At 42.4% G+C, this 24,812-nt stretch overlaps 2 protein-coding genes across 3 annotated transcripts in view; both read left to right on the top strand.

The window, feature by feature from the left end:
- Positions 1-4,647, top strand: part of DSP (desmoplakin) — a 42,056-nt gene extending 37,409 nt beyond the window's left edge. For both annotated transcript variants that reach the window (XM_081247338.1, XM_081247337.1), the window contains exon 24: positions 736-4,647. In XM_081247338.1, coding sequence (XP_081103464.1) covers positions 736-3,951 — 3,216 coding nt within the window. In that variant the 3' untranslated portion in view covers positions 3,952-4,647. The remainder of the gene's footprint in view (positions 1-735) is intronic.
- Positions 4,648-8,257: 3,610 nt separating this feature from the next.
- SNRNP48 (small nuclear ribonucleoprotein U11/U12 subunit 48) lies at positions 8,258-24,610 on the top strand. Its single transcript, XM_081247336.1, has 9 exons — positions 8,258-8,474; positions 11,245-11,358; positions 11,608-11,668; positions 13,008-13,082; positions 17,708-17,896; positions 18,350-18,471; positions 20,274-20,362; positions 20,682-20,846; positions 23,752-24,610. The coding sequence occupies exons 1-9, from the start codon at positions 8,319-8,321 to the stop codon at positions 23,798-23,800; spliced, it is 1,020 nt and encodes a 339-aa protein (XP_081103462.1). The 5' UTR covers positions 8,258-8,318; the 3' UTR covers positions 23,801-24,610.
- Positions 24,611-24,812: the final 202 nt, after the last annotated feature.

Genomic DNA, 24,812 nt, shown 5'->3' with positions numbered 1-24,812 from the left:
TGTAACATCTGAGGTCACTTCCTCTCAGTGTTCCACTCTCTTTTCTAGAAGGTGGCTCTTTGTGAGCTGTGACATAACATTTGTAATTAAAGTTTTCCTAAATAAAAGCCACATTAAATGGGTTTTCTGTGCAGTTTTAAAATCACTTTCTTGCTTGCTTATGTGACTTTTCTGCATGCATTATTCTCTGCTCTTTTCATCGTGGCCCTAATATGCTTCTTTTTGTTTGACTTTTCTTCTTTAAACCCCTAATTAAAACACTTAACCTCTTTGACTTCTAATACGTTTGACTTCTGTAGACAATATTTGTGTGGGGCTGGGTGAGGGGTGTGTGTATGTCCGTAGATTTGTATTGCTTTATTAAACATGTGAGTATAGCTGTAACAGGTGAAATGTAGGTACAGCAGGTGGGATAACCTGGAATAAAACTCCCCATATCTGTTCAAACCATAATTACTATTAAGAGTAAGCCAGGTGTACAACTGCTCCTATTTCCTTCTGTGGAAAAATATAGAAAGTACAGAAGCCATTTATCAAAGTGGCAACATGTATCTACAGAATTTTTTTCAGGAACTTGTAAGGTAACAAAGTTAACAGTATACTCAAGGGAAAGAAAAGGGCGGATAAGTAAATATACTTTTTAAAAAAATATAGGAAAAGAAGTTAAATGATAATGGTCCTGTGATATGATCACATCATTATTTTTTCCCATTTCGTTCTTTTTTTGCATTCTAGGCATCTAATAGGATTCAGGAATCCAAGAATCAGTGCTCGCAGGTGGTGCAGGAGAGAGAGAGCCTCCTGGTGAAAATCAAAGTTCTGGAGCAAGACAAGGTCAGGCTGCAGAGGCTGGAGGATGAGCTGAATCACGCCAAAGTGACCCTCGAGGCAGAAAGCAGGGTGAAACAGCGCCTGGAGTGTGAAAAACAGCAGATCCAGAATGACCTGAACCAGTGGAAAACGCAGTGTTCCCGCAAAGAGGAGACTGTTAGGAAGGTAGAGTCCGAAAGAGAAAAGAGCGAGAGAGAGAAGAACAGCCTTAGGAGTGAGATTGAAAGACTCCAGGCGGAGATCAAGAGGATCGAGGAGAGGTGCCAGCGGAAGCTGGAGGATTCCAGCAGGGAGACCCAGTCCCAGCTGGAGACAGAGCGCTCCCGGCTTCAGAGGGAAATCGACAAACTCAAGCAGCGCCCGTATGGGTCCCACCGCGAGACCCAGACTGAGTGCGAGTGGTCCGTTGACTCCTCGAAGCTGGTGTTTGACGGACTGAGGAAGAAGGTGACGGCGTTGCAGCTGTACGAGTGCCAGCTGATCGACAAAACAACCCTGGACAAACTGCTGCAGGGGAAAAAGTCAGTGGAAGAAGTTTCTTCTGAGATCCAGCCTTTCCTTCGGGCAGCAGGAGCTATCGCTGGAGCTTCCATTTCCCCTAAGGAGAAATACTCTTTGGTAGAGGCCAAGAGAAAGAAATTGATCACCCCAGAATCCACAGTCATGCTTCTGGAGGCCCAGGCAGCCACTGGTGGTATAATTGATCCCCACAGGAACGAGAAGCTGACTGTGGACAGCGCCATAGCTCGGGACCTCATCGACTTCGATGACCGCCAGCAGATATACACAGCAGAGAAAGCTGTCACTGGGTTTGATGACCCATTTTCCGGCAAGACGGTATCTGTGTACGAAGCCATCAAGAAAAATTTGATTGATCGGGAAATGGGAATGCGTCTGCTGGAAGCCCAGATTGCTTCAGGGGGTGTGGTGGACCCTGTGAACAGCGTCTTTTTGCCGAAAGATGTAGCCTTGGCTCGTGGGCTGATTGACAGAGATCTGTATCGGGCCCTGAACGATCCCCGAGACAGTCAGAAGAACTTCGTGGATCCAGTCACGAAAAAGAAGGTCGGTTACATGCAGCTGAAGGAAAGGTGCAGAATCGAACCGCACACCGGTCTGCTGCTGCTGTCAGTACAGAAGAGAAGTATGTCCTTCCAGGGAATCAGACAACCCGTGCCCATCTCCGAGCTGGTTGATTCCGGTATATTGAGACCATCCACTGTCAATGAACTGGAATCAGGTCAGATTTCTTATGATGAGGTTGGTGAGAGAATTAAGGAATTCCTTCAGGGTTCAAGCTGCATCGCAGGCATCTACAGTGAGACCACAAAACAGAAGCTTGGCATTTATGAGGCCATGAAAATTGGCTTGGTCCGACCCGGTACTGCTCTGGAGCTCCTGGAAGCGCAAGCAGCTACTGGCTTCATGGTGGATCCTGTTAAAAACTTGAGGTTACCGGTGGAGGAAGCCTACAAAAGAGGTCTGGTGGGCATCGAGTTCAAGGAGAAGCTCCTGTCTGCAGAACGAGCTGTCACCGGCTACAACGACCCTGAAACAGGAAACACCATCTCCTTGTTCCAAGCCATGAACAAGGAACTCATCGAAAAGGGCCACGGCATTCGCTTGTTGGAAGCACAGATTGCGACCGGTGGGATCATCGACCCGAAGGAAAGCCACCGCCTGCCCGTGGACATCGCGTACAAGAGGGGCTACTTCAATCAGGAGCTCAATGAGATTCTCTCGGATCCAAGCGATGATACGAAAGGATTCTTTGACCCAAACACCGAAGAAAACCTTACGTATCTGCAACTGAAAGAAAGGTGCATTAAGGATGAGGAAACGGGGCTGTGTCTTCTGCCCCTGAAAGACAAGAAGAAACAAGTGCAGACGTCACAAAAGAATACCCTCAGGAAGCGCAGAGTGGTCATAGTTGACCCGGAAACCAACAAGGAGATGTCTGTCCAGGAGGCCTACAAGAAGGGCCTCATAGATTATGAAACCTTCAAAGAACTGTGTGAGCAGGAGTGCGAGTGGGAAGAAATAACCATCACTGGATCGGACGGCTCCACCCGGGTGGTCCTGGTAGACAGGAAGACGGGCAGTCAGTATGATGTTCAAGATGCAATTGACAGGGGCCTCATTGACAGGAAGTTCTTTGACCAGTACCAGTCCGGCAGCCTCAGCCTCACTCAGTTTGCTGATATGATCTCCTTGAAGAATGGTGTCGGCAACAGCAGTGGCACCGGGTGTGGTGTCAGCGATGATGTCTTCAGCAGCTCGCGACATGAGTCCTTAAGCAAGATTTCCAGCGTCAGGAATTTAACCATAAAGAGCAGGTCTCTGTCCGAACCCCTGGAAGAATCAAGCCCCATCGCGGCCATCTTCGACACGGAAAACCTGGAGAAGATCTCCATTACAGAAGGGATAGAGCGGGGTATTGTTGATAGCATCACTGGGCAGAGGCTTCTGGAGGCCCAGGCCTGCACGGGCGGCATCATCCACCCAACCACTGGGCAGAAGCTGCCCCTCCAGGATGCCGTCTCCCAGGGCGTGATCGACCAGGATATGGCCACCAGGCTGAAACCTGCTCAGAAAGCCTTCCTCGGCTTTGAAGGAGTGAAGGGAAAGAAGAAGATGTCGGCAGCAGAGGCAGTGAAAGAAAAGTGGCTCCCCTATGAGGCTGGCCAGCGCTTCCTGGAGTTCCAGTACCTCACGGGGGGCCTGATAGACCCCGAGGTGCAAGGGAGGATAAGCATGGAAGAAGCCATCAGAAAGGGGTACATCGACGGCCGGGCAGCACAGAGGCTGCAAGACCCCAGCAGCTTCGGCAAGATCCTGACCTGCCCCAAAACCAAGTTGAAAATATCCTATAAGGATGCCATGAATCGCTCCATGGTGGAAGACATCACCGGCCTGCACCTTCTGGAGGCCGCCTCGGTCTCCTCCAAGGGCCTGCCCAGCCCTTATAACATGTCTTCTGCCCCAGGCTCCCGCTCCGGCTCCCGCTCCGGCTCCCGATCCGGTTCCTGCAGTGGGTCCCGGAGAGGAAGCTTCGATGCAACGGGGAATACTTCCTACACCTACACCTGCTCCTTTAGCAACAGCTCTATTGGGCACTAGTAGTCGGTTGGAAATGGTTGCTAGACCTTGGCTTTCATTTATATGAATTTTCACTTTACTAAATAATAGAAAAAGAAAACCTTGTGCTTGTAGGATAGTGATAGAACTTTCTAGGCTTAAGAAAACGTAGCCATGGGGGGAATCAAATGGTAAAGGCTGTTCTGGCTTTTTATCTTCTTAGCTTACCTGAACTAATGTCATACACTAGATGTAGTGTATAGGAAGTAGTAATCAGCTGTAAGGAAAACACAAATTGAATCTAGAGTTTGTTTCTTCTCTTCTGTCTTTAGAGTTTTGGGTGATGCTTCTTGAACTTCTTATGGCCTATAATCCAGATTTCTGTTCTTGGAGATAAAAATTAAATTGACCTTGTAGTCATCAGTCTGTGTCTCATCTAAATATTTCCATTTTCTGTTTGAGGAGAAAATTACCCTACCCCCCCCGCTCCCCCCCACAAAAAGAATCCCCCTCAAAGCCAAGCATTTTGGAATGAGTCTCCTTGGATTGCATGACCCATATACTCTTAAGTGTACCTGTTTGGTTTGGTATTAATTTGACTGTATGTGCATGATAGTAGCAATCTTTGCTGTTCTTTGGTCAAAGTTTTCTGTTTATTTTGCTTGTTCTTTTCTATGTACTTTCAAAGGTGTCTTTATGAAGTTTGCTATTCTGGCAATAAAGTTTTAGACATTTGAAGTTTTTGCGTTTTGATTTAATAATATGTTCATACACACAAGGGCATTTAGCAGAAGCTTTTTGTTTATTGTAAAATGTGTCTGAAACTGTTTACTAAATATCTATTAAGAAAGACCATTTAAAAACTGTTCTAGTTCTGAATTCTTGTTAGAAGTTGGTCTTCTGAAGGTAGTTTTTGCAACATTTATGTACCAGGTAGAGTCCTTGAAAGAAGCCTGTGTAAGGAGGCCAGGCAAGAGGTCAATACCCACTTCTGGCGTATTCTGGACAGTGAATAGCATGGGGAGAAGTCACTGTCATACCCTTTAAAAAACATGAAGTGGCTAAGATCCCATTTCGGGTAGCCTTAAACTACATGGTTGCATTTTTGTCCCCAAAGAGGAGGGAATTGACCTTGAATCTATGAAACCGATTCCTGAAGAGTTCTTGGTTCTCTGCTGAAGGACAACGAAATATAAGCCTATTCGTTGGATCAAAGAAAACTTTTGAATTTCAGCCATTTGTTATTAAATTAATAATACTTTACTGAATGCCTGGTATGTCTAGTAGTGGGCTGGGTACAATGAGGATTCAGTAGAGTTTATAAGACCCTGACTTCAAGGCACGTACAGTCTGGACGGGTACAGAAGACACATGTAAAACAATGAGTGGGACAACTTTCATATATCAGAAGCATATATTAATACAATCAGACACATTTGATGGTACAATAGAAACTAGGAAGACAAATGAAATGCTAATTGTGTAGAACAAAAACGATCATGCTCTAGATAATCCTTAACTTATTGGGGGGGCTTTTGGTACTTAGGGTGAAAACAGCACTCGTTTCTTCCTTACCTCGTCTCTCTTTTTCTTCCTCTTGGCCCCCTCCCAATTTGGAGGATTTGTTATTAATTTCATTCACTGAATATTGAGTTCTGTGTGCCACACATGGTCCAGAAGCTGTGGATCTAATGGGAGAAGTACCTGGTACAAAAATAGCCCTTGTAGTTTAAAAGGAAGGAAAGTGCATGGGAAATGCTATGTTGAAGGAAATGAAGGAGGATCCTTACGCCAGAGCTGGGGGGCTGCATTAGCTCGGGCTGCTGTGATGAGATACCACAGAGCCGGTGGCTTAAACAAACATTGATTTTCTTATAGTTTCTGGAGGTCAGAAGCCCAAGGTCAAGGTAGATGCCACCAGGGTTGGTTTCTGGTGAGAGCTCTCTTCCGGGCTAACAGGCAGTGAAGGAGCTCTGGCATCTCTTCCTCAACTTAGAAGTACACTAGTTCTGTCACATGAGGGCCCCACCCATATGACCTCATTTAACCTTAATTACCTCTCCAAATACAGTCACATTGGGGGTTTGGACTTTGAATTTTGGAGGGGACAGAATTCAGCCCAGAATAGAGGTCTAACCTAGAACGGGGGTCAGGAGACCTCTTTAGGAAAATGGTGATTGGACAGATTAACATGAATCGATGGAAAGGAGTTCTTCAGGTTGATCTGGTACACCCCCTCCAAGCTGCTGCCAGAGTGGTCATTAAGCTGTGAAATGAGAGGGCTGGATCCTGGAGAGAGGGCATACTTGACCTGGGCTGAGTTTTGATCTGGTTCACGTATACTGTACATCCACAGAAAAGGGAACTGTATATGGAAATTTTCAGAAACAGTCATCACTTCACGCCCAAAAATAGACTCACGTTTTCCAGGAGGCTTAACAAACTATGTAATTGCAAACAAAAAGTAAGGATGCTGTGGGCAGAGTATGAATAGACTGCTTCTCGCCACACATTCACTTGTAGCTACTGGTCTGTTTCCATATTATCACCTTTATTTGTGTGTGTGTGTGAGAACTGCTATTTGCCTTTGAGAATAGTTGTTCACAAAAGTATACTCCACTGTATACTGCCTGATGGAAGCAAGTGCAAAGGAAAGCAAAGATTTGGCATCAGGCTTGAAAAAAAAATAAGAGGGATTAGATTCTGGTAGTTAAAACCATTTGGGGAACCAAAAGGGCTAGTTCCGGGTCTTGGGTAGGAAATGTACAGAGTAAACTTGGGTTAATCAAAGCAGGGAAGTACTTGAGGACTAACAGGAATGTGTCAAAGAGACACAGGTGGTTATAGTGGTTTCCAGTGGTCAAACTTGGGACCATTTGAGCATCAACAAGAATTACGATGGTTAAAAAAAAAAATTAAGTCCAGGATACAGGATGGAAATGGACATTGATTATTAATGGGCTGAATCCATATAACAAATACTCATAGTCTTTAGTAAATGCCTCTTGCATTGTTCACTTTGTGTTGACAGCGTCATTATGGCTATGTCAAATACCAATGATCTTACTATTCAGAAGAAGTCCATGGAACCATGGAAAAATTTTTATTATTGATTTGATCCAATTCAATTTTCTCAAAAATATCAGTATTTTGTATTCACTTTATAATTTCTGCAAACACATTTTCTGCTTATAAAAAAAGCAAGAATTATGATGGTAATGGAGTATGTAATAACGAATTAAAAAAATCTTTAATAATGATTTTTAAAAAACCAAACTGTGATTCCATAGTGAAACAAACAATAGAAAAAATGAAGGCATGGTAAGAATGGCAGCTAATAAACGTGGGAGCATGACAGAGTTACAGAATCATCGGGTACATAATCAGTAATGTAATCACAGATTCAGTGAAGGATTGTGTGAGTTTGCTGGGAGCAGGATGTTCACATGGCCTCAAAGTAGCATCCCTCAGATTACTTACCAAATACCAAGAGGAAAATGTACAGTTACAATGGAGCCATGCAGTCACCGTCTTTACCGAGTGATCAAATTTAGCATTACTGACAGCAGGATAATCTAAGATATGTGTCCTCTATGAGGTGTGATAAAGAGGTACACACGTCTTGCAAAAAATGCTTACACTGAATCTACTCGTAAGGGGAAGATCTAACAAGTCCAGAAGGAGGAACATTCTACCAGACAACGGGCGGGGAGTCGGGACAAAATTCAATGACAAGTTACAGAGGAGAGTGGAGGAGACTGTTCTGCATTGAAAGAGCCGATTATAGCTCATGGGTTGAAAAAAATAATAAAACGGCTATCAAAGGAATTTCGGGGGCAGCTCGGGAAATTTGAATACGAATTATGTTAGATGATACTATGAAATCATTAATTTTCTAGGTTTGATCATATATTGTGCTTATGTCGGGCTATGTCCTTAGGAGATGCATACAGACGTCTGTGGGGGTGAAGTATCCGCAACTTTCAAATAATTCGTCAAAAATCAGTGTGCGGGGCTGTGTGTATGGAGACGGTGGGAGAGAGGCCAAATGTTAAGCAGTTAATGAACTGGAGGACGGCTATGCGAATGCTCATTGTACTACTCTTTAAACTTTTCTATAGATATAAGCCTTTTTTTTTTTTTTTAATTGGGGCGGAGCGGGGAACGCCGTTCAGGGAAGGCCAAGTGCAAAGGCGTCGACGAGCCTTAGAAAGGCAGCGACGTCGGGAAGGGACGGAAGAGGCTTCTCAACGGAACAGCTTCCGCCCTTCCCGGGGCCCTTCCCTGTTGGCGGATCCAGTCACGTGGCGGTGTGGCCCCGCCCACCGCTCCCAGAGGCCCGCGCGCGCCGCCGGCAGTTGGGCCGTTCCTTCCGGGCCGGCAGGCGGGTTAGCGGCTGTGTGGCGGCCATGGAGGGCGATCCTCCGCCGGTGGAGGAGCGGCGGCGGCTGCGGCAGGAGCTGAGCGAGTTCGTGGAGAGCTGCTGCCGGACGCTGGAGGAGGTGACGGCGTCGCTGGGCTGGAGCCTGGACCGGCTGGAGCCCGGGGAGGAGGAGGCGGCCGAGGTGAGGGGCGCGGGGTGCTCCCGGGGGCCGTCAGCCTGCGGAGCCCCGGGCGGCGGGCGCGGCCCCGCGTCTGCAGGGCTGTGGGAGGCGCGGGATCCGGCCTGCAGCGCCTGACGCCCCCGGGATGCTCTCACCCACCCCCGGGCTGCGCACCCCTGCGGAACCTCGCCCTAAGGAGCCGAGGGATCGCGGCGGGTGCAGAGCGGAGCGGATAGCCGGGCTGGGGTGTGACTGGGAGATAAGCGGGCGCGTCTCGGGGTGCTGCTCGCGGAGGCGGCGGCGGTTTGCCCTGTCATCTGTCGCGTGGATTCCGCAGTTGCACCAGACTCGGTGTCGGGAGGGCTTGGGAGTGCAGGTCACCTTTCTCTGCCTCCAGACTGTGCACCGATTCCAGGATTCTTAAAGGATGTCAACCTAGAGTCGGTACTAACAGCTCTCCTGGACGTTAGGGAGAGAGGCAGGCAAGAGTATTGGGGTGAACAATCCTGATTTTTTTTTTAATGGGATGGGAGGAAGGGAAGTGCTCCAGTGTGGCGTCATTATTCATGCGGTCGACTATTCTTTCTGGGTTTACCATTTAAAAAAAAACACTTTTGGGAATTCCCTGGCGGTCCAGGGGTTAGGATTCCGCGCTTCCGCTGCAGGGTGCCCGGGTTCAATTCAATCCCAGGCCTGGGAACTAAGATCCCGCGTGCTGCCCGGCCAGAGGAGAAAACAGCAGCAACACTTTCATTATTTGTTTAGAAGTATATTTGAAGCTGCGAATTCCATTGAGTGGGGCCTGCCAAGCCTTTCCACACCACTGTTTACCCAGCGATTTAGTAAATTTAGATTTCTTTTATTTACAGTTAAATAGAGCTTTGTATATGCCACTTACTATAATTAGCTCCTTTAATATTTATAGTTACCCTATGAGGTAGGTACCGTTAGCCATTTTTTACAGATGGGGAAACAAACCAGAAGAGGTGATACTTTGTTCCAGGACACATCGCTGAGAGGTGGTGGTTAGGATTTGAACCCCCAGGCATTCTGCTCTGAGAGTCCCTGGGCCTAATTGGTATGCAGCCGCTCTAAAACTCCTCTCTGAAATTCCAAAATTCGGGCGATCGGCTGTGGGTGTGTATCTGACCTTTTCAAGACCAGTGTCTGATATTCAGGAGAGGGACTGGCTTTAACATCCTGGTAAGTGACATTCATACTTCCTAGACCAGGTGCAGTCCAGATAGGCAGTGAATCTTCACTTTTTTGCTGGAGTGTTTTCATACTGAAGTTGAGTGAACAGCGTCGCAGTTCCCATCCTCACAGAGCTCAACGGCTGGCGGTGGTGATGAGGGGGAATACAGAGAGATCAGCCCCTACATTGGAATGTGATAAAGTCCATGAAGGCTGGGTTGGAAGTGCTGTAGTGCCAGTTATTGTAGGCCGTGAGGGGATGGCCAGGACTTCCTGGGTAAAGTGAATTCTAAGCTGATAAATGAAAGTGAGCTGAATTAGCTAGTGAAGCACAGAGAAAGCATCAACAGCATGTGTAGAAATCCAGAGACAAGGGTGTGAGCAGATCAGGAAACCTCCGGTAGTTAAGGGTAGCTAAGAGCATAGGCTATGGGGAAGGAGGGGAATGATGGTCAGTAGGGGCCAGAGCTTAAAGGTCCTTGTGTCAGCCGTGTTAAAGAATCTGGATTTATTTATTTTTTTTCTTAATGAGAACAGTGGGGGAGGCATGGAAGTTTTGTTTTTTTCTTTAATTTATTTATTTTTGGCTGCGTCGGGTCTCTGTTGCTCCACATGGATTTTCTCTAGTTGCGGCGAGCAGGGGCTACTCTTCGTTGCTGTGCGCGGGCTTCTCATTGCGGTGGCTTCTCTTGTTGTGGAGCACGGGCTCTAGGCACATGGGCTTCAGTAGTTGTGGCTCGCGGGCTCAGTAGTTGCTGCATGTGGGCTCTAGAGCACAGGCTCAGTAGTTGTGGCGCACGGGCTTAGTTGCTCCGCGGCATGTGGGATCTTCCCAGACCAGGGCTCGAACCCGCATCCCCTGCATTGGCAGGAGGATGCTTAACCACTGCGCCACCAGGGAAGCCCCGCATGGAAGTATTTTAAGCCAAGACATATCATGATTATACTTGCCTTTTAATAAAATAATAATTGCTTATATTTATTGAATGCTTACTATTTACCAGGCCCTGTCCAAATTGCTTTATGTGTATAAACTCATAGCTTTGTGAGAGAGGTCCTGCTGTTACACCCCTTTTATAGATGAGGAAACTGAGGCAAAGTAAGGTTCAGTACCTTGACTAAGTTCATACAGTCAGTAAGTGGCAGGCCTGGGATTCAAGCTAGCTGCAGTGTGGAGAATGGAGAACAGCCAGACCGGAAGTAGAGAGAGCAGTTAGGCAGTGGTCCTTGTAACCTAGGAGGGAGGTGATGATCTCCTGCATGGGGACATGGCAGTGGGCATGGATTATGTGGAAGGATTTCAGAGTTCGTTAGGAGGAGAAAAGACTAGCTGATTGGTAGGTGAGGTTGTCCAGGCAGCGAGTGTAAACACATCTTTCAAGAGTTGGGCTTTGATGGGTTGAAGGGGGGGCAGAGGCTGTAAGGGGGAGAGAGAATGAGGGAGGTTTTTTTTTTTTTTTTTTTTTCCCTGTGTATATACACTCACACAGGGGCGTTGGGAGAGGCCTACAGAAGAGGATATAAAAACATTTAATGGTATAAATATTTCCTTAAAAATTATGTACCGTTTTTCTTTGCTTCTGTTTGATCTTTATAGGATGAAGTTGCCATATGCCCTTATGATTCCAATCATCACATGCCTAAGTCGTCTTTAGCAAAGCACATGGTATCTTGTAGATTGAGGAAACTGGGCTATACCAAAGAAGAAGAGGTACCATATATCTATTATGTGTATGTTGTGTAATTCATGCCTTAGTAAGTTCACAGTATTTGGAAGGTACAGTGTGATGTTTTCTGACAAAATAATAGTCATTTGAGGGGTACAATGGTACTTGCCTCATTTTGCAAATTATTGCAAGAAATGTTTAAATGATATTAATCTATTGTTGGTTTATCTCAAATCTTAAAATAGTCATATGATACTGAAAAACACTAAGATTTTGTTTTTTTTATTGTTTAGGGTAAAATGTATAATTCTGACTTTTTCTATGAGAATGCGAAGATACCTTCAGTTACCTTGAGTAAGTATTAATATAATTTTAAAATATTTTAGTGTAGCTGTACCTGTATAGGTATTGGTATTTTTATTTATTTTTGGCTGCGTTGGGTCTTCGTTGCTGCACGCGGGCTTTCTCTAGTTGTGGCAAGCGGGGACTACTCTTCATTGCGGTGCATGGGTTTCTCGTCACAGTGGCTTACCTAGTTGTGGAGTACGGGCTCTAGGCGCGTGGGCTTCAGTAGTTGTAGCTCGTGGGCTCTAGAGTGCTCCGTAGTTGTGGTGCACGGGCTTAGTTGCTCCTTGTCATGTGGGATCTTCCCAGTCTAGGGACTGAACCCGTGTGCCCTGCATTGGTAGGCGGATTCTTAACACTGCGCCACCAAGGAAGTCCTGATGTTTCATTTTTGAATTATCAAAAGAATGGACTTTATAAGTATGCTTATGGTTGATTAAGAAGGATATTTCTTTTTTTTTTTAAAGAATGTTTTTTTTGATGTGGAACGTTTTTTAAAGTCTTTATTGAATTTGTTAAAATATTGCTTCGGTTTTATGTTTTTTTGGTTTTTTGGCTGGGAGGCATGTGGGATCTTAGCTCCCCAACCAGGAATCAAACCCGCACCCCCTGTATTGGAAGGTGAAGTCTTAACCACTGGACTGCCAGGGAAGTCCCAAGAAGGATATTTCCTATAGTGACACTAGTTTGCTCAATCTGAAATGTAGAGACCAGGCTTATAATAGGCAATGAAAATCCTCCAAAGCTTTGTACAATAGGACAGATGCCTTCCTTCTTGATTATAACAAAAATCTGGCCACACACATAATTTGATGATAGAACTGAGGATGGAAATGTGTTCCAAGTGTTCACAGCATACATAGAGGTTAAAGTCTTGGACTTTGGAATCAGAATGCCCTGAGACAACTAATTTTGTCACTAATAGTTGTGTGACTTTCAGTAAGGTAATTAACCTGTTTGTTGCCTAAATTTCTTTATAAAATGTGGATGATGATAATAGCACCCTTGTGAGGATTAAATGATGTAATGATATATGTAATATGGTTAGAATACTGCCTGACACTTAGCTGGGGTTCAAGAAATGTTAGATATTATATTAGTTGATAAAATTTGTAGCAGCTACTGCTGCATGCTTGATTATAGTGTTTTCTGAATTGCTTGAAGTCTGGTTACTTACTGGATTCTAGGTAGATCTGAAAGAATTCTGCATTCATAGTACCTCGGCAACACTGTGGGTGTTAAGATTCTGGAAGGTTTCTCAATGTGCCCAAGGAGCTTGGATTGGATCCCAGTTAATTTCATTGTGGACACTGATGATTCATATTGTATTTATGGATTTTTTTGACAGATAAGGACTCACAATTCCACATAATTAAACAAGCTAGAGATGCAGTTGGAAACGATGGTGATTATTATAATCAAAGTAAGTGGCATCAAAGTTTGAACTAATTAGTAAAACTGTTTTTCTTCTATAGCACATGTTACTAATTTTCAAGAGAAATCTTACGAGAACAGTTACGAGAAAGGCTAAGTTTTACATTTGACATTAGACTCAGTGCTTGGTGTCAGCTTCATTTGTTAGATATATTCCACTGAGATACACCAGTCTCACCAGGACACTGTTTTAGCTAGGGATTCATGCTTTGGAATTACCTAATAGGTGAGATTGCCTCGTAGATAATTTTTTTTTAATTATGATTATTTAGTAAATAAATCCCATTGAGTAGACTGTCTCACCCTGACATTTCCCCTCTCTCTTGAGAATTAGCCCAGTGTTAAATGTAGGAATGTCGAAATGCAATGTAAGAGGAAAGGCTCGGGCTAATCTGTCTCCACAGCTACTCCTCAGTGAAGCACAAACAACAGTTTTATATACAATTTCAGAGGGTTTGTGGATCCCTGCATGCCCGGCTTTGGAAGGCTGGCTTAAGAGTTTCTGCCTGGGACTTAACTTCAGCAGAGACTAGGTTAGAATTTTTAAGTTTGAGCTTCTAGGAAATTGAAAGAAACCTTAATCCTTCAAAATGATAGAAGAAAACAAGTAAATGGAGTTAACAGATTTCTGGCTCTAGGTAGACCATCCAGCCAAAGCTTACTGGCTCTGATAAGAATTCTCAGTTGACTTCTTTAAGCCTCCTGAAGGTAGCTTTTTCTGGACATCTTACCTTTTTCTCCCTCACTCTTCTTTTTAGCTGAATGATACTCACCAGCCCATAGTTACGATTTCTTTTCTCCTGTGTTGATGTTCAGGGTCTTAATCCCATTGTTCTAAGCCAGTATCTGGGCTTCATTTCTCCCTCAGTTGCCCTATGGCTGCAGAAGGAAGAAGTCTTCTTAGTCTGCATTACATTGGTTCCTTGTAACAGCCAGAAGCATATTTCTTGTATTTCCTGTTTTGAAGATCCCATTTAGTACTTTTTGTGCTAAATTGCAGGTTTTATTCTTTGAGGGAGACATTTGACTCTCATCTTATTTGAAGAGATTACTGAGCTATAGTCAGTCAAGCCTTTTTTGACCCCTGTTCAGTTACTGAACCAATTAAAAAAGTAAAGGATTTTGGTTTTGTTTTTTGGAGGAGTTACTAGTTAAAGGAATTTTTTTGACCTTAGCTAGTTAGATAGATTTACTGAATTTATTTTAGAGTTGAAAGAGAACTTGGAGATCATCTAATCCAGCTTCTGCTTTTTACAGATCAGGAAACAAATCCTGTCTGATAGAGATAAAGTTCTGGGGTGCTTGTTCTAAAGGTCCTCAGTGCTTTTATATTTTAGAAGAGATTTTTATTTTTTTTCAAAGCTCTCTTATGCATTTCATTTCCCTTTGACAACAAACTTGTGATAGGTTGAACAAGTATTTGCCCTTTCATTTTAGATGAAGAAAAAGAGGCACACAGAAGTGAATTAGCACCCCTTTGCTATAATATAGGAAAGCTGGATTGAGAGCCAAGGTCTGAATTTTGCAGATTTGCACATTGAGTTTAATTCTTTACAAAAGCAAATAATTACTTTGAATGAATAGTTCTTTCAATAGATAGTTAAGAGGAACTTCTATTTGATTTTGAATTTTTGTATTGTCTTAAATTAAGACTTATTTGTTAAGAATAACATGTTATATGATCTGTAACCCTCTTTTTAAAACTTTTTTTCACCTGTGTAGAGTTCTGCAATTTCTCAATAGAGATTAATTTTTGTGGCGCACTTACGTCTTACACATCTAAAATTTTTTACCCCAGGACAAAAATCTCTTTAATACTTTCTTATTGATGTTTACTTTGAAGGAAGAGTGACTAACATGAATAGTTTTACATTTTCCATTTCATTAATATTTTGTTATGTACTAAATTGTAAGTTTTTTATGTTTTCATTTCATCAGTCACATCAGGTCTAAACTCAAGGTATAGGGTTCTCAATTCGTTAATCTTTATCAAAGCTTAAACAGCCATTAGATCTACTTATTTATTTTCAGATATAGTTACTTTGGTTAATTTTATAACCAAGATACTAATTTCAGTCATAAACAATCATTTATAATTCGTGGTTTATCTTTTTCCTTCAATATTAAAAATTCAAATTGCTGTACTTCAGTTTCATGGCATCTGTTTGGGTGGTGGCCATGATTTGAACATCAGTGTACCACGCTACAGAACCCCAAAGAGACAGGAGATCATGGTTCTAGACCTGATCTGTTCCTACCACTTGTGAGATGTTGGCGAATCGTTTTACTTCCCAGGGCCTCACTTCTTCATCTCCAGTGTTAGGAAATTGACTCTGTATGAATTCTTCGCAAAATTCTGAATTTGTACCTTTAACACGAGTTAATGTTTAATATTGTTAAATATATTATTATTTAATATTAATATTATTAATATTTAATATTGTATCTCACACGTTTGAGATGCCCTGTGTTGGCAGAAAGGACTAACACAGAAGAATGAGAGTTCAAGTTATTGAAAAAGTAGATCAGAGTTTCAGTTTGGGGTGATGAAAAAGTTCTGGAGATGGATAGAAGTGATGGTCGTACAACAGTATGAAGGTACTAAGTGCCCCTGAACTGCACACCTGAAAATGGTTAAAATGGTAAATTTCACGTGTATATTTTACCACAGTTTTTAAAAACTACTATAAAAAAAAGTAGATAGAGGGTCACAGAATTAGTATGATTACAGCTCATTCAGATATACCTCTAAATTGTATAGAAACTTGCGTTTGAACTTTTACATTTTGTGGAAATGTAAGCTTATTTAAGTGTGTTTATTATTATTTTTTTGTCAGAAATATCTATGTTCTGAATGATTTGAATGCAGTTTGTTGTTTAACTTTTCCTGTACTTTTTCTTTTTCAGTAATTGGGGTGAGTATAAAGAGGAATTAGGAACCTGAATGTACTCCTTATTTAAAGATATGCAGTATCCTTTTGGCAAATGATATCCTTTTAAAAGTATCACTCAAATTTCTAAACTTTATCTTAATCATTGTCACAACATTATAGTCTTGATTTGGAATTTTAGTTGAATTTCAAAGAATTTAACTATCAGTCTTGACCATACAGAAATTTAAGGTGAATAAAGAAAACTCCAAAATATTTTAAGGAGGAAATTATACTTCTTTGTTTAAAAAGAGCAGAGAGAGGTTTACATGGAGCTTGTTTATAATACATCAGTGTTTTCTAATCTTTTGTATTTTTCTCCCAGAATATATAACCTATATTCAGATAAATTAGGTTTATCAAAGCCATCTCATTTTTATATTATAAAATTAAATGTTTTAACATCTGGCTTTCCCTAGCTTCTACCAGAATTAGAGTAAGATTGAAAAGGAGGGAACCCTCCTTCCGCACTAATTCAGAAGCCTTCTGCTAGTACAGATGGTTATCTATAGCTGTTACACCACGGACTCAGATTCAGTGTAGCTCTCCTCTTAATTTGTAGACAAATGTAAAGTCATCTCTTTTCTTGTGTTGTAATGCTTAGTTCATAGGGTGCTCTCATTTGAATTTTTGTTTTGCCTCTTTACCTAGGAAGTCAGTGAGATTAAACTTTATCAAATATAAGTATTTGAGAAGAGCTACTGATTTTACATTGTTCTGTGAACCTAAGTTATTACTTTAGGGTAACTAGCAAACATTAAAAGGATTCCTTTAGAAGCTCATGTTCTTTGTTTGCATTCGTGAATAATGAAGTCTAGAAAGAATCGTTTTAAATTGCTTTATTTACAGTTACAGTAATTTTTTTGTTTCTTTGAGAAAATTTGAATCTCAAAACAAATTTTCTTCAATGTTTAATACATCATATCCAGGTATTGTATTTACTTTTTTTCATTAATGAGCAGATTTTAGAAAGTTCCGTGACTTTGGGGGTGGTGGTATTGTTAACGTTTTTCAGTTAATTTGGTGAAGTCAATATGCTGCTGCTTCCGAAAATTAAATCAGGGTTAGTCTCAGTCTGTCTTTCTCTGGTCTTTCTTGGGATTTCTGCTAGTTAACTGTTTCTTGGTCCCTAGCTCTAAGTCATTGCACAAATGGGTTGTATTTTGACTATGGAACATTTAGCTTGAATCATGTCTCTCATAAAAAATTATATTTTTTACACATTTTTCATATTTCTATAATTTATCTTCAAAGGGACTGTAATGTGTATAACCTATTAAAAACATTTTTTCCCCAGCTTTTATGGGGAAAAGCACATAGACAGAAAGAAAGTTAATATCTACTTTTACAGTATGGGTAGCCTTTTAAAAGATTTTTTTCTTAGCAAATTGTCTCATGGTTATTATTGCCTGCCTTCATGGGATCTGTCTTAACATTGTTGGAAAGAATAGCAAACGTCCACAACAGCAAACGTTCTGTGGATGTAGCATTCAGGGTAGAGTCAGTGTTGACCGTTATCACACAGATTGATGTTTTGTATGTTTAGGGATTACTATGAAAACAGATTGCTTGTGTTAATTTAATGTTGCATTATTACAGCGCATGTTTAAAGATAAGTATAGTAGATCATAAATCCACAAAGCTTCATGTATTGTTTATTCTTGTGATTTTATTTTTACTCTAGGGATGTATTCTTCATTGCCTGTTGAAGTTCCTCTGAATCACAAACGGTTTGTTTGTGATCTAACCCAAGCCGATCGTCTTGCCCTCTATGATTTTGTAATCGAGGAGACAAAGAAAAAGCGCTCAGATTCTCAAATTATTGAAAATGACAGCGATCTCTTTGTAGACTTGGCTGCCAAAGTCAATCAAGGTTTGAGACGAATGTCATAGTTTTCTATTTCTTAATTGTCATTCCATCCTTTGAGTGTTACTAAGATGACTTGTCAGGCCGCTTGGAGTTGGATGGTTTTGTATCATCTGTTATTTACATATATATTAAGATGTTTACTTAGTACTTGAAATTTTGCTCTCTGATTGTTACATTAAGCATACCTTACTTCTGTAAGAATGTTCCTTGAGCTGGGATGTTACTTTAATCTCTGTACCTAAGCACTCTTATGTTCAATTAATGGTTAGAGAAAAGGAGTGATATAAAACTTAGTCCATTTATATAACAGAATTTTTAGAGTATTTTTGAGTGCTATATTATTACAATACATTAAAGCATGTTGAAATATCGGATGATTATGGTGTTCCTTCCCACTAATTCATAAGAATTTATAGCTTCTGAGGATGTAATAATTTTATTTTGTTCTTTTATTAGATAATAGTCGAAAAAGTCCAAAATCTTACCTTGAAATCCTGGCAGAAGTGAGAGATTATAAAAGAAGACGCCAGTCCTATAGAGCTAAGAATGTTCACATAACCAAGAAATCATATACTGAGGTATGTTTTACATAATTGTATAGAGCTTTGGTGAACACAGAGATTTCCCTTAGATAGTTGTCCTCTGTCCCGTGGATTTCCACAGTTCCTTAGACGTTTTGTGAGAGGAAGTGGCTCCACGGTGGCCACACCTGCTTTGTATTTGCTCCATCACTCTCAGACCCACCCTTTACCAGACAAAGGCTTTTCAGGGTACAAAGCCCTTCTATAAAGAGGTTGTGCAGGGCTTCCCTGGTGGCGCAGTGGTTGAGAGTCCACCTGCCGATGCAGGGGACGCGGGTTCGTGTCCCAGTCTGGGAGGATCCCACATGCCGCCGAGCGGCTGGGCCCGTGAGCCATGGCCACTGAGCCTGCGCGTCCGGAGCCTGTGCTCCGCAACGGGAGAGGCCACAACAGTGAGAGGCCCGCATACCGCAAAAAAAAAAAAAAAAAAAAAAAAAGGTTGTGCAGTCTTACAAAAAACACTGCTTTTGAGAAAGTGGTATTACATCATGATGAGAACATAGATTTTGGCTTTAGACAGACCTGGGCTTGAGTTTTGATTCTGCAATTTATCATTGGCTGTTTGACTTGGGCAAATTATTTGGGCTTTTTAAGATTCAGATTTTTTTCATTTTATAGTAATACAGACTGCAGGGTTATTGTGAGAAGTAATTGAAATAATGCTTATGGACAAAGAAATTGTTCAGTAAATAGTTATCTTTCTTGGCAGAACTTTTAGTGCGCGTTTATGTACTTTACTAAACATTTGGGCTTAAGAAATGTCTTGGTATAAATTATTTATAATTTATATTATAAAATAATTTTATGTATATTATAAAATTTAAGTACATTAACCTCTTGATGTATATCTAGACTTATTTTCAGATGTCATTTAGTGGGTAGAGTTGATGAATTTTTGGTACACGAATCACCTTGCCTAAATGCTGTAAATAATTTCCTCATTGAATCTCTAATTGTTCCCATGTTATTTCTTCTTTCCTTTTATGATTTCAGAGACCTTCCATAATCTGGCCTCATTTTACCAAGCGTTTTCTTTTGCTTTAGTCAAGCATGTCTGTTAAACTGTATCTGATCACACGTATTTATTCTTACCTTGGTATCCTAATACATGTCTCATCTGCGGTGCCTTTTGTTTTGCTGTTTAGAAACTTGATGCCCACTCACTGTTTCCATGAGGTGTTGATGGCCCTGAGCCATCTGCCGGCTTACTGCACTCATGCTCTGTACCGATGGCTTAGCACTTAGTTTTATGCTGTGCTTTTTACAATTAAAGTACATGTTTTAGACTTACCTTACTCGGGCATCGCCCTAGTGAGTCTTACAGTCCCTCAAATCCTTGGTGGTTCAACACTTGTTTCTTCTCTGGTCTCATAACCTTGAACTCAAGTGTAAGTGTCGTTGCTAAGTGTTCTTTACAATTTTATGGTTAACCTTTTTTTTAAAAAAATAAATTTATTTATTTAATTTTTGGCTGCGTTGGGTCTTCGTAGCTGCGCACGGGCTTTCTCTAGTTGCGGCGAGCAGGGGCTACTCTTCATTGCGGTGCATGGGCTCCTCATTGCGGTGGCTTCTCTTGTTGAAGAGCACGGACTCTAGGTGCACGGGCTTCAGTAATTGTGGCACGTGGGCTCAGTAGTTGTGGCACACGGGCTTAGTTGCTCCTCTGCATGTGGGATCTTCCCGGACCAGGGCTCGAACCCGTGTCCCCTGCATTGGCAGGCGGATTCTTAACCACCGCGCCACCAGGGAAGTCCCTGAGCAGCTCTCTTATCTGAAATTCGGTACTTAATTCTCCGTAGGTGATTCGGGATGTGATCAACGTGCACATGGAGGAACTCAGCAGCCAGTGGCAGGAGGAGCAGGAGAAAGCAGAGGACGATGCGGAGAAGTATGTCAGTGCGTCAGTTGGTGAAAAGAGTTCTCTTTTTATTCCGTCACCTGTAATTGTTCAACTGAATTTTAGCACCTCCAAGACCATTAGTAGCACGCTGTAATTCATCAGAACGCTTACTGTTCTTTATTTTACCATAGTTGTGAAACATACCATTAAGAGCTAAGTTTCTTTGCCTGCCCTCTTATCTGGAGTGCAAGGTTATACGTGTTTAGTCTCTATCTGTCACTGGTCTGATACAGAATATTGAGCTTTAGGCTGGTCTGTACTGGAGACCATAGTTAAAACTAACTGTTTAATGTTCTTTCTGTTTCAGGAATGAAGAAAGGCGGTCGGCTTCAGTAGACTCACGGCAGTCTGGGGGAAGCCATCTGGATGCGGAGTGTTCACGACATAGAAGGGACCGGAGTAGGAGCCCCCATAAACACAAAAGGAGCAAAGATAAGGACAAACACTGGGACTCAAGAAGAAGGAAAGAGAGGTAAGCCCAACACTGCGTCATTCGCTGTCGAATTGTTGATGTTTGAGAAGCAAAAGGTCCTTCTGTCATAGGCCATGCTGAGAAAATGGCTTGTAAGTAAATTAAGGTGAGGAGAGAAACAATTGATGAAGATTCTTAACATTCATCCTGTTTCAGTTCAAATATCCACAGCTCTATCTGCCTGCTTGGTGCGGTTTCCCTTTTTTATTACTTGTTTCCTCACCAGGAGATGGGAAAATAATGTCTAGGTAGAAAGTTAACCAGGTTAAAAAGGTGTTTGCCTAGATCTTTCTTCAGTCCTTTCTGTGTCCCTCCCTCCCTTTCTTGTTTCTCTTTCTCATCCTTTCTTTCTCTTGCTAATTCATCAGATAAAGGATGTTATAAAGTCAGAGAGAAGGTCTAAGCTTTAATGGCAGGCAGTTTTGCCCTTGTTGGTATTCCTGATACAATTGTGAAAGCTGGGGAGATATAAAGTAATACTGAAATAATGAATTCAGATGGACCGCGGTCTGTTCCTGTATCCAGCTGCTTACTGGGCATCTACGTGGATCTCAAATTTGTCAGGTCTACGCCTGAACTTGACTTTTTCTTGGTCTGCTCCTCTTCCGCCAGTACTGCTGTCCTGGTTAATGGACGGCCATCATGTGTTCACCTAAGCCAGGAGTCGAGGACTCACGTTAGAAGCTCCCTTTTACTCCTTACCATCTGGTCCTAATCGTCAGTTGTGTGTGAAGATACCTCACACGCTCCTCCTCCTCTCTGTCCTTAAGGCTGTCATCTGGAAAACGATGGCTGTTCTCCTCATTGTTCCCTCTGTAGGCTTGTCCCATATGGATCCATCCCTGCCCTGCTGCCAGAGTGAACTTCCACCTCTTACAACTCCTCGGTGGTAGAGTTCACATTCTTCAGAACAGCTCTCAAGACCTCCAGGAGCAGGGCACCTGCCTACCTACTTTGTATTTTGCCCCTCCCCCGTGAAATACATAACTTCTGCTCTAGCCAGCCCGGGTTACTCACAGTTCCTCATCCGCACTGTGCCTCATCCACGCCTTTCCACCTCATGTTCTGCTGCCTGGTTTTTTGGGGTTTTTTAAAAAATATTTATTTATTTATTTATTTGTTTGGTAGCGCTGAGTCTTAGTTTCGGCACGTGGGCTCCTTAGTTGCAGCTCACTGCCATTTGGACTCTTAGTGGCAGCATGCATGTGGGATCTAGTTCCCTGACCAGGGACTGAACCTGGGCCCCCTGCATTGGGAGCACGGAGTCTTAACCACTGCGCCACTGGGGAGTCCTTTAAGCCTTCCGTAAACTCCTCCTCATCCTTCAGGACCCAGCTTAGTCATTTCCATGAAGCCTTTTTCACTCATTCAGACAGAGCTGATCTTTCCCATTTTGTTACCACTCTACCCGCCACCTACTTTTTACTGAACGTAAGTTATTTCTTTCTCAACTAGACTGAGCTCGTTGAAAGCGGGTCCATGTCTTATTTAGTATTATTTGCACAGTGCTTGTCTAGCAATAGGCTTTTTTTTTTTTTTTTTTTTTTTTGTGGTACGTGGGCCTCTCACTGTTGTGGCCTCTCCCGTTGCGGAGCACAGGCTCTGGACGCGCAGGCTCAGCGGCCATGGCTCACGGGCCCAGCCGCTCCGCGGCATGTGGGATCTTCCCGGACCGGGGCACAAACCCACGTCCCCTGCATCGGCAGGCGGACTCTCAACCACTGCGCCACCAGGGAAGCCCTAGCATAGGCTTTTAAATGATACCTCTCCAGGGCTGGTGGCGATCAGGAATTAGTAAGACTTACTGGTTTAATAATTTTGCTCATCTTATCATTCAGTTCATAGAGTTAAAGCTAGCTGTGATTTAGTCCTTCTCTTATAACAGTGAAATATTTGCTTAGTAAACCCTTTTGATTCATTTAATGCATGATAATGTGTGATAATTAGGCACACATTAACTTTTTTTTAATAAATTTATTATATTTATTTATTTTTGGCTGCATTGGGTCCTCGTTGCTGCGAGCGGGGGCTACTCTTCATTGCGGTGCTCAGGCTTCTCACTGTGGTGGCTTCTCTTGTTGCAGAGCACGGGCTCCAGGCGCACGGGCTTCAGTAGTTGTGCGGGCTCAGTAGTTGTGGCTCGCGGGCTCTAGAGCACAGGCTCAGTAGTTGCAGCACACAGGTGTAGCTGCTCCGCGGCATGTGGGATCTTCCCAGACCAGGGCTCGAACCCGTGTGCCCTGCATCGGCAGGCGGATTCTTGACCACTGTGCCGCCAGGGAAGCCCCTGCACACGTTAACTCTTGATTAGCTGTCAGAAATTGTGCTGTCTCACTTCTTCTGGTTGTCAGTGCTTCTTCCACTTAAGTAATGTTTGCCATGTCCAGTCAGTCCCTGTTGACTTACATATGTTAGATAACCTCACAATCTAAACATGAGTAATCTTCCTTTAGAGAGGATAAACTGAGTATTAGCAGGAAGCACTTCTCAGTAGGATAGTCTTTGAGGGCCACCCCTGAGAGGGAATGAATTGTGGGAGCTGAGATGGGGGCCAGGGTGAAGAGATCAGACATCTGAACTCCTCCCATGACTCCAGCATCCTGTTTGCAATGAACTCTCAGGTCATCAACCGGGTACATATAGTCAGGGTTCATTTTAAAGTGTAACTCCAAAGCGCAGGTAAAAAATCCGTTTTCCCTATCCCCATCTCAATTTTGTCCTGTAGTTTTAATGATGGATTATTTATATCTACTCCTAAAAAATGTCACTGTTCAGTTTTAAGGGCATGTTTTAACTTGTTCTGGTTTGTATCTGATGTCAGTATATTACTGCGAATTATTATTTTAAAGCTTTGATATTAAAGTGCCTGTCATTTATAATTGTTTTTTCACCCCTTTCATTTCAGGGATGGGGAAAGACATCATAGTCATAAAAGAAGAAAGCAAAAAACATAAACGAAGTATTTGTGCATGTATTAATCATGCTTATACCATGGTAACCAGTATGCTGATATTTTTATCATAATTGCTTTGAGTAGGAGAATGTGCTTATATGGACTGTTTAGTGCTCAGATCATTATTTTTCAACCAATACTTACATGTCAAACCATGAGTACATTGATTATGCCCTAGAACTTTGTTTTCCTTATATTTTAATGGATGATTGCCTCCTATTACTGATTTTGTTTCATTCTTTTTTTGATAATTTATGTATCAGAAAATTCTTTAATTAAAGTGAATATTTAAACTTTATAACTAATACATAAATGCATTCTTACTGTAAAAAATTAAACCTTGGGCTTCCCTGGTGGCGCAGTGGTTGAGAGTCCGCCTGCTGATGCAGGGGACACGGGTTCGTGCCCCAGTCCGGGAAGATCCCACGTGCTGCAGAGTGGCTGGGCCCGTGAGCCATGGCCGCTGAGCCTACGTGTCTGGAGCCTGTGCTCCGCGACGGGAGAGGCCACAACAGTGAGAGGCCCACATACCGCAGAAAAAAAAAAAATTAAACCTTACAGATAAGGCTAAAGGACGCTTGGAGCACCATCTGTGATCCCTGTGGCCACCTCAGGGGGTAACCACGGGTGAACTGTAAAAGGGAAAAACAACCCAAGTATTTATCAGAAGGGGAAAGGCCTGGCTAAATAAAATGTGGTATAGTCACATGATAGATTACTATATTGGATTTAAAGAAATAAACTGTATTATCATGAATAGATCTCAGAGACATGCTAAATGAAAATAAACAAGTTTCAGAAATGTGTACAAGTTATATCTATGTACAAAACAATACTGTACATCTTCTTGGGCTGTATATGTATGTAAATATACTTTTAAAGGTTCAGAAGAACTCATCCCAAACTCCCAGCAGTGATTATTTGAGGGAGGAGGTATAAATGGGAGAGAGAAAGGATGGAAACCAGGATTGGGAGGGTGGTCAAAGGGAACTTAAGCTTTATCCATTATGCAT

Source organism: Mesoplodon bidens, assembly GCF_964165515.1.
Source record: "Mesoplodon bidens genome assembly, chromosome: 10".
NCBI classification, from domain to species: domain Eukaryota; kingdom Metazoa; phylum Chordata; class Mammalia; order Artiodactyla; family Ziphiidae; genus Mesoplodon; species Mesoplodon bidens.
This window is presented reverse-complemented; position numbering and strand designations above follow the sequence as displayed.